We start from the raw sequence: 10710 nt of genomic DNA on the forward strand, positions 1-10710 counted from the left end.
ATATTATATTATATTATATTATATTATATTATATTATATTATATTATATTATATTATATTATATTATATTATATTATATTATATTATATTATATTATATTATATTATATTATATTATATTATATTATATTATATTATATTATATTATTATATTATATTATATTATATTATATTATATTATATTATATTATATTATTATAATATTTTTATAATATTGCGTGAATATCAATCAATCAAAAGCCAGAGCTAGATCTTTGGGCCAGATTTCTCAACCTCAACAGTTTTAAGAATTTTCGTCCCATAATTACATCTTCACTGAAGTACCTGTTTTTAAATTTCTTTTCTTTATTGCAACATCTATATGCTAGCCCAAGTATTCTCTGGAACATGCATGTTTAAGCAGCAGGCAGAAATATACACATATACACAAATATTATGAAGATATTATTCTTTCCATCCACTGCATGACAATCCTTCTTGATAAATTATGAGAAAAAGAAAATAAACCACACTATTGAAATGACTATCCCAAAGTCTGACTGTAGCATATTCGTAGACTTCAACTCATCAGTTTGTCAAGATGGTAGATACTTCAAAAGGACACTTTCTCAAGGAGAATGTCCAGATTTTTATTCCATATAGAATTTCTAATGCATGTAGATAATAAAGTAAGAAATATGAAGAGCAACAATATATTACATTCTCTGCCATTTACATTATATTTCCTTCCTCTTCCTGTTTTTTGAAGCATATCGGGAACCAGACTATACTTATCGTGTATCTGTTCACTTTACAACTAAAGAATGCAATCTAGCAGCTAATAGACAATTCTTTGAAGAACTACAGAAAATCTTGAATAATTTGCTTGATTATCTGAAATGCCACATCGTTGATTCATCATACAGATGTTTTTCTGTCAAGCGACCCAAACATGGATTAGTAGATGAACTATTCATTGTTTTTCAAGGTAATGTAAAAGTGATACTTTTTTGCCTCCATGGTTTTTATCTTATCTGGACAACCTATGTGGAGCTGGATTGCGGGAAAAGAGTCCCTGTTCAATATAACTATGTTTTCAGTGCCTTTCTTATTGATGATATAATTCCATCAAACCAGAATCCCTTTAATTTGGCTCTGTGTTCTTGCAAACATTAGATTTTATCCATTTGATACAGACCTAGCTGTTCTCATTTTGTTTCTGAAGTGAGCTGCATTACTTCTTCCCCTTGAAAATTCCAAGATTGTGTCACTCCAAAATATATTCTCCTGAATTCAGTCACAAAACATTTGCTATGGATAATCCATAGAAAACTCTGAACAGACATATATTGCAGGCTAATTATTAACACCAGAGCTTCTGCTGTATTTGGGGGGGGGGGGGCTCTTACAGGCTAAATCTTTTTATTTAATTCAGCATTAGCAAAAAAATCTATACCTCTATTAAAAGTTCAGCTGAAAGATGGAGTCTTTTGCACTGTTTACTGTATATGAAGTGAATGTATGACTAATCTGCACCATGAATGGAATATATATCTTGAATTCATTGCAATTTGGGGGGGGCATAGAAAAATTGGGAAATATTTCCTCAGGAAACTTTGACAGCCAGTGTGAAAATGCTTCTTTCAGCTGCTGTCCATGGTACCTCATCAGATAAAGTGGGATTCAGGCATCTGTTCTTTTCCCGCTTCTATCCGCTTTCACAGTAACAATTCGCTGTAGATGTTTTGGCCTGGCTAACTCAAAGATGAAACTTCATTAAAAGGTTATATCTCTTCTGAATTAATTGTTCTTCCTAGGAACAGCTGTATATAAGGCACAGTTGTTGTAGCCCAAGGAGAAATAGCCTTTGTGGCTGAAATCATAAATCCATACGATTGTGAGTCCCATTTCAATGCCCAGGTTTTAATTATTTATTATATTTAGGCACAATTCATAGAGAACTATATTTTTATCTGCAAATGTTTATCTCTTTTTGTCACTTAGTAAATCCATTTGCCCCTGGCTGGGAGGTTAGTTGCCATCAAATTACTACTGACTGTGAAGACATTACCAACAGCCATGTACATAAGGTTAGAGGGAGTTTATCAGACTTTTTCAAACTGGCATGTTTCTGGATACTCAAAGTACCAAATAGTTTAGAAATAGTTTAGAAGGTGTCAAATTGCAGGTTGTGCAAGAAACGATTGCAGCCCCTGGAATCTCCCTGCAGATTTAACTATTTAACATTAGCAGCAAAATGCACAATTCAGTGGTGGGGGTAGAAACTAGGATACCAAAGCATAGAGACCTTTGAAATCTCAACAATAAAGATAAGTAAATATCCAACTCCTACCAATTAAAAAGAGAAAAAAGTTTCCCATTCAGTGACATTGATGCATCAGCACAATTGCCCTGCATCCCTTAGAATCTGAAAATTAAAATAAAATTAAGTCATCCTGAACCAGATAAGCTGTGTTCATGCCAAAATAGATAAATAAGTAAAAATTATATACTTCAACATACAATGAAGTATCACAGTCACTTTCTTCAGTGTTACTAAATTAGATTAAGGACAGATTGCAGGTCATTTTTCTATAAGAATTTATAAATAACAATTAAATCCAACCCAAAATCAGAGAAATCCACTCTCTCACTGATTGTTTTAAGCAGCTTTCAGAATACCATCAAGATTTATGCATAGCATAGAAGAAGTGCCATCACCCAGAAACATTATTTCTAGGCCCCTGCCCTCTAAACTGAGAGAAAACTCATGATTTCTCACATAAAAAAATATGTCAGATTGTTCTATTCCATTTAGAAGAGGTAGCTGAGAGTAGCTGGGAGTCAAAACATCTAAGCCCCTTGGGGTTAAAATCAGACTTTGAATCACAAAAACACCTTGAAATCTATCTGAAATCAATGCAGGGATTTTATCAAAACACAAAATTGCAACACAAGTGTTATGTACCCTGGCAGCTCTCCTGCACAAACACAGAGAACAAAGACCAGAGAAGATTCACCTAGAGGTTTATAGAAACATTGATATAAATTCTTACGGCATTTATTTTATTCACGTGGTTATTTTCTTGAGGAGTGTGCTTCTGATTTATCTTTACAATTAGAGTCCATTAGAGTTGGGTGCCCAGTAAATTCCAATAAATAAAGTTGTAAAGTGGACTGAATAAGAAATAGCCTTTCCTCCTGGAAATCTGTGAAAGGTGTGTGTGGGGGGGGGGAAACAATCTGCAAAGATTGGCCACATGATCTCTTCAATTTAATTTGCCTACAATGAGGCCTAGAAGCTCTCCAGGCAGCTTGCCCTTTGATTTCCCTTGCATTACATGAGCAAGATTCCAGACCACTGGGCATCAAGGTTTATTCCTATGATTTCATTTATTAATGTTCTTCTTTTAATGTTTTAGGCTCGAGGGTTCATTGAAAAGTTTTTCCGTGAACAATGGTACATCTTGAAACATGAGTTTGTGAACATCCCTGCAATCCATTACATAGATCACAGTTTCCAAGTCACTCGATTAGACAGCTGTCGCCCAGGGTTTGGGAAAAACGACTTCATCCACAATGATTGTGCAAATTGCTGTGGTATTTATTTTATCCATGTGCTTTTTTTTCTCAAGGACTCTGCTTTTGATTTATCCTCACAACCAATTTAGCATTTGTGATTGGCCATAGATTACTTTCCAGTGGTTAAATCCTTTTGGCTTGTTGGTTAATTTATTTTGACAAAAACCGTTTTAGGAAAAAATATTTTTACTGAATTTGATTTAGGGTTCAGGTTTTCTTTTCTGCTACAAGATTTATAGCTGCACAGTGTAATGTTCCAAAAGGGATTATATTAGATTGCTACAGGTAGTTTTCAAATACTGTTCTGGGTTATCAAAGGTTCTCTGTAATTTTACTCAGTTTTGTCGCTAAGATTATTCCACTGTATCAAGATCATTTTAAATCTTATTATTGGCCTCTAGGCTATATGCTGTTTCTACTACCACCACTCTTGTGTCAGTCACTCTGCATACTTCCATCTGAACACAGCTCCTCTTTATGGAGAAAGCAAAGTAGGACGAGAAGTTCTGATCTCCTGATCATCTATCAGTATCTTACTATTTAGTCCAGCTGTTCCTTTTTCTTCCTTTTGTTACTTTTAGCTTCCTTTCTGAGCTCAGTTCACTGTGTGTTTTAGCCTTTCTATTTTCCTGCCAATATCAGCTACCTCCTAGTAGTTTTCCTTTGTGATTATACCCAGTTTCCGTATCCTGTGCATGTACTATGAAAGCTCTCCATGTATCCCAGATAGCTTCCTGGCTCTTCGCCCACCACCATCTTCATTTTTTTTTCTTACTGAAATTGTGTGCAATTGTACTTACGGTATTGCTAAAAGGAGGAGGAGGAGGAGGAGGAGGAGGAGGAGGAGGAGGAGGAGGAGGAGGAGAAGGAGAAGGAGAAGGAGAAGGAGAAGGAGAAGGAGAAGGAGGAGCTCAATTATAGCATCACTTTGAATATCTTTGTTTTCTCATGTTTCAATCTTTGGTGTTCCTCTTGATTGAGGAATACTCTTTGTTCAGTCCTTTCTATTCAATTTCAGAAGAATTCCTTATTTTTATAAAATCATTCTGCACTCTCTCTTTTAATCTTATCTGTTCCCTCATCTTTTCTATTGCATTAATTGCATCTACCTATTTTTCTGCATACATTCTGTGTATACACTCATTCTCTCATCTTCACTTTAGTAGTCATCATTTTCATATATGCACTTTTCCTTATCTGCAGTCTTTATTTTAGTCAAATATAATATAAAATTACAGAGAGCCACAGAAACTGTGGCTTTACATTATTATGCCAGTAACATAAAATATTTTAATTCTAAATTTTGTAAATAAAATTAATAAGGTAGGAAATTATTATTAATTATTAATAAGGTAGGAAAACTCATTTGATGTAGTGATTCAGGCATCAGGCTAGAAACCAGGAGACTGTGAGTTCTAGTCCCACCATAGGCACGAAGCTAGCTAGGTGACTTTGGGACCATCACTTCCTCTCAGCCCTAGGAAGAAGAAAGCAATAATAAACTACTTCCAAAAACTTTGCCAAGAAAACAGTAGAGATTTGTCTAAGCAGTCATCAAGTGTCAACAATGAAATAAAGGTACCCAAAAAAAGACAAAAAAGCCCAATCACTTATTTTGTACTTCTTGTCTCATATCTACCAGTCAATCCTGTCATCCAGCAGAAAAATTCTCCCATACAGATCAGATTGATTTAGAACGTTGCATAATTTTCTTCCCAGCTCATCCTTGGTTCTTCAGTTATCACCCTCTTATAGCGTTCTACTTTCATATTCACTCACAATGGCCTAGATCAGACATGTCAAACACAAGGCCCGGGGGTCAGATACAGCCTGTGAAGTGGTTTCATGTGGCCCGTGAAGCCATCCTGGAAACAGGGAACAGCCCCCTCTGCCTTGGCCCTGGCCCAGGCCAGCTGAGAGCCAATGTACAATTTTGTGGTGGCCATCTATGCTGAAACATATTCAGTCTTAGCTCCATAAGCTCCCCCCCCGCATGGCTTGAGAGGAACAGTGAAGCTCCTCCAGTGGACCATGCCTTGGCACTTGCCCTGCTCCAACCCCCTTCTTCCAGAGACCCTCAGATTTATCCCACTCCTGCCCAGGCCCCCACAGGCACCTTTGATGCAAACGATGTAGAGCTGGCCACACCGACCCAGTAGGCCACACCCACTCCATTCACGCCCACCCATTAGGCCACATCCACCGTGGCCACATCCACCCGGCCCCCTGAGGGCAACCGCAATGTTGATGCGGCCCTCAATGAAATTGAGTTTGACACCCCTGACCTAGATCATGCCAGTTCATACCTTCTGGTATGCTTTTTATCCCTTTCATTCAAAATTAAATCTTTACCTTTACTTCCTGGCATGATTGATAGCTCTACTCCACAGATCACATCACTTTCATTTATGTAAATTGCATCTTTCCCATCTCTTCAAATTTCACTGAGACACAATATTATCTTTCTCATGTTATTCATATTGTTAATTCATGTTATATAATTCAAACCCAGCTTATTGCATCTGTAAGTATATGTCCTATGAGATTCAAGTATTGCAAAAAATGTCAACAATGGGCAGATGGCTTCCTTTCTCTAACTAACATACTGTTTATTTCATTTGTAGTTGCCTGTGACCCTGGAAGTTACAGCCCAAACAATGACATAACCTGCCAGCCTTGTACAAGCATCCGGATTAAACACTATGGAGCAAAATCCTGCTAAATAAATTCAAAATAAGAAAAGGAAATTGCTGCAAGGCATCTTGTTATCTCATCATTTACTGCTGTGTCATTGAGTCAAACTAGATGTTATGCTAAATTCAAGATTCCAATTGAAAAACAGTAGTTATGCATTTAGTTTGTTGTGTAGCAGAATTTATATCCCATGTTATTGGCAACTGATAACAGAGTATGAAAAATGCCAAACTTCATAATATTTAAACAACATAAATTCTACCAGTTGCTATGATCACTGAACAAGAAGTGAAATAGTTATCTTTCACAGCTAACAGCTAATTAGTCATGCTCTTCATGCGGTATGTAACTGAACTCTGGGATCTAATTCTCTATGCAATATTCAGTAATTCCATCTCTGAATATTATCACATTTGCACTGGTATAATTTTTGAAGGATCTGTAAAATAGTGCTGGGAAAGCAAAAATTGGAGGAAGCAGTTTGAATGCCTATTCCTAGACAGTGAAAAGCAAATCAAGATTAGTGAAGCAGGTATGGTAATTTAAAAGAAAGGTTTATTTAGTAGGAATTCAGAACATAGGCAGAAAAACCTAGCATCTACAAGGAGGAAATCTATGTTGGAGAGAGGAAAGGCAACATGGAAGATACTAAGACTGGGAATCTTGTAAACAAAGAACAGGTAGAGTAAGAAATAAAGAGGAAACAGAGGGAAATTCTCCTTATCTGTGGTCCACTGCCCATGGATAGCCATAATTAAAGAGTTAAAAGAGGGAGTATATCTGAACCCTCCTCCAAAATCTGCTGGGAAAGATTGTGGGTTTTCCACAACCAGGGCTCTAATAATCAAGAACCAGTAGATTAGTCTTGTTCTAATATTTGAAAAAAGGTTAGAAAGAAGGGAACACTATTGAATTTTATGTGCAAAAGTGTTATCTAGGCATTTGGGTAATTTAAATTTTAAAAACCTTTATTAGGAAAAATTTGACAAAGAATGGAAGGATTTAAAATTTAAAGGCATTTTTATTATCAGTTATACAATGTGGTAAAATGCATAGGAAGCTTCCATGTGATATGTTGCAACTATAAGTGGTTTTACACACACACACACACACACACACACACACACACACATTATTACATAGATTTAAAAAATTACAAGAAATTGCTGGTCTAAAACATTGGCTCACAAAATTAGACAACATTTATATGATTGGGCAGCAATATGAATTTGTTTAATAAAATAATTGTTTGTTGCTTCTGCAGGGAAGAGGAAGGGTGATGAGTTTCAACTGAGGTTTTAAATTTGTATTGTTGTTTGCTGCCCAGAATCATTTTGTGTGAAATAGGTGGCCGTATAAATTTGTTTAACAAAAATATAAAAGTGTGTGGACTTTTCATTGATTTTTGATTAATGTTAAATCTGGATTTTGTAAAATAGCATGTAGATAGTATGGGAAGCACAGAGGAAAACCTGTGCTTTCTGAATGGAAAGGTTGAGATCCGGTATTGGGGAGAGAAGGCAGAACATATCTGAATAGTCAATTTGAAGACCAAGTGTCTTCAAGTGTGAAGCTATATTTTTGTGATTTTTTTATCATATCTTCAGGCAATATCCAGGATAGATGTTTAAATCTTTTTCCATATTTTTTGAAAATTCACTTGGGTCAATTGAATTACAATTAATCTATCTGAAAAAAATTGGTTGACTGTCAGATAGAAACAAAGAATTGGAATGTTCTATGTCTCTTTGCTAACATCCAGTTGATATGCAGATTATTGCAGCTCATATCTGGATTCCTTAATTATGATTAAGGAATAATGTTCTATTCTCAAAAAATGAGAATTTGAAAGCCCTTATCCATATATTAGCTGGTTATTACTCTGGAAAAAGACTTTGTATCAGTAACATTAAATATCCAGAGTTAATTCTTTGATAAAGTGACTAAATTAGTAGACCAGCGAAACGCTGTGGACATAGTATACTTAGACTTCAGTAAGGCATTTGACAAAGTAGACTACAACCTGCTGCTTAGTAAGCTAGAAAAAAGTGGGATAACATCATCAGATGGATCGGTAGCTGGCTGACAAATTGTACTCAACAAGTAGCCCTCAATGGTACTACATCCACATGGAGAGAAGTAAGCAGTGGGGTACCACAAGGCTCCATCTTAGGCCCAATACTCTTCAATATCTTCATTAATGACTTAGATAAGGGAATAGAAGGGGAACTTATCAAATTTGCAGATGACACCAAACTGGCAGGAATAGCCAATACTCTAAAAGACAAGCTCAGGATCCAAAAAGATCTTGAAAAATTTGAACAATGGGCCCTATCCAGTGGTGGGATTAAATATGTGAATAACCAGTTCTCTGTGTGGATGCCACCTCTGGAAGTCCATTCTGGGCCTGAGCAACAAAAGATTGGCAACCAGTTCTGCCGAACTGGTGCGAACTGGCTGAATCCCACCACTGGCTCTATCCAACAAAATGAGTTTTAATGTGGAGAAAAGCAAAGTTTTACATTGAGGAAAGAAAAATCAAAGGTTTAAGTACAGATTATGCAAGATCTGGCTCAAAAACAGCAACTGTGAGAGGGACCTTGGGTTCCTAGTAGATGATCACTTGACTACGAGCCAGCATTGTACAGCAGCAACCAAAAAAGCTAATACAATCCTGGGTTGTATAAACAGAGGATAGAATCAAGATCACATGAAGTATTAGTACCGCTTTATAAAACCTTAGTAAGACCACACCTGGAATACTGCAACCAATTTTGGTCACCATACTACAAAAAAGATGTTGAGACTTTGGAAAAAGTTCAGAGAAGAGCAACTAAAATGATTAAAGGCCTGGAGACTAAAACATATGAAGAATGGCTGCAGGACTCGGGTTTGGCTAGTCTAAAGAAAAGAAGAAATAGGGGAGACATGATAGCAGTATTCCAGTATTTGAGAGGCTGCCACAAAGAAGAGGGGGTCACATTGTTCACCAGAGGACCAGAGGGAAGGATGAGAAACAATGGTTGGAAACTGATCAAAGAGAGAAACAACCTGGAATTAAGGAGAAACTTCCTAACAGTGAGGACAATTAACCAGTGGAACAGCTTGCATTCAGAAATCGTGGGTGCTCCATCACTGGAGATTTTAAAGAAGAGATTGGACAGTCACTTGTCTAAAATGGTATAGGTTCTCCTGCTTGAGCAGGGGGCTGGACTAGAAGACCTCCAAGTTCCCTTCCAGCTCTATTCTATTCTAAGTCTACAGAGACCACATAATAAAGTTGAAGGTCATCTAGACACATCCTCACACCCACAGAGGACATCATTGATGTGCTTTCCATCTTCTTTAAGATAGAAGCAAAGCAGGTCTCTTTGAAGAACTACAATCCTTACAGTATTTGTATTACTACATATCAAGAATGAGACTGGTAAAGTCACTGCATACACACAAGGATAGCAGCTTACACTGCCGCTCCCCTTCTAAAGAAATCACCTTTCGGCTATGTGAAAGTCTAGCCACACTAAGGCCATGTTGCAATAAGTCAGCAGAGTCATTCTAGTTGAGTGATCAGGCCCAAATGGGTAACAGGAATAAGAGCAGCAATCAGTATTTTTCTTTCAGAAACTTTCTCTCTGGCATTTGACAGTCATAGTACTCCCTAGTTGGTTTTCCACAAGATCATTATTTCCTTGGCTGAAAAAGAGAGATTTCCTGGTTGAGTTTTTTTTTTCTCCTAAGACAAAGCAAAAAAAAAAAAAGGCCACAGAAGAATAGAAACTCCTGACAGATGGGAGAGGGCATTCTCACAGTGGGCAAATTGCGCCTAATAGGACACCTCTTCCATTGGAAAAGTTTTCACCTAAGGTAGTTTTCTTCCATTTTCTGATGGGAAATACTACTTTTTTGCTGGATCACCTTCCTTTGGCTTCAGCCTCAGTGGGGGGGGGGAATCTGTTTTACAGCTATGTCCTTAACAAATTGAAGGTGAACTATCTTGAAGCTGGATTGGAGAATATGTAAATGTGACCTTATTCAGAAACCTGGGAGGCCAAAACAATATTTTCTCACAAATAAGTTAAAGGATTGTCTACCTATCTCTGAGCTGGCACCAGACAAAACTGGAATAACATTGTCATTGATCCCAATTCCTATTCTGTTTCTATGTATCAGTTCCTGTACTTTATCAATACCAAGGGGTATTTTCCCAAGTATGTGTGCCACTTGCTATAGACAAAATGTTTGGATTTTGTCCCCTGGATTTTCTGCTAACCCTCTGAAGCATATCACCAACCAATGGATAAAACATCTATCAATGGGTATTCTCAATACAAATAGAATGGGACTGATTTCAGGGCTCTATTCAGATTTCTCTACATTGTTTTCTCAGCCTTTCCTGCTACACTCCCTTTGGGCTTCTCCAAAATAAAGATATGGGAAGGCATCATAATGAAAATAA

The 10710-nt window shown here is 36.8% G+C and overlaps 1 protein-coding gene across 1 annotated transcript in view; it reads left to right on the forward strand.

The window, feature by feature from the left end:
* The window catches only part of ZPBP2 (zona pellucida binding protein 2), a 23004-nt gene extending 16722 nt beyond the window's left edge, over positions 1-6282 (forward strand). The window contains exons 5-8 of the mRNA XM_015832198.2: positions 748-966; positions 1983-2068; positions 3401-3578; positions 6185-6282. Of these exons, the coding sequence (XP_015687684.2) occupies positions 748-966; positions 1983-2068; positions 3401-3578; positions 6185-6282 (581 nt within the window). The remainder of the gene's footprint in view (positions 1-747; positions 967-1982; positions 2069-3400; positions 3579-6184) is intronic.
* Positions 6283-10710: the final 4428 nt, after the last annotated feature.

This window comes from Protobothrops mucrosquamatus, unplaced genomic scaffold (assembly GCF_001527695.2).
Source record: "Protobothrops mucrosquamatus isolate PMUCROS unplaced genomic scaffold, P.Mucros_1.0 scaffold1, whole genome shotgun sequence".
In the NCBI taxonomy this organism is placed as follows: Eukaryota; Metazoa; Chordata; class Lepidosauria; order Squamata; family Viperidae; genus Protobothrops; species Protobothrops mucrosquamatus.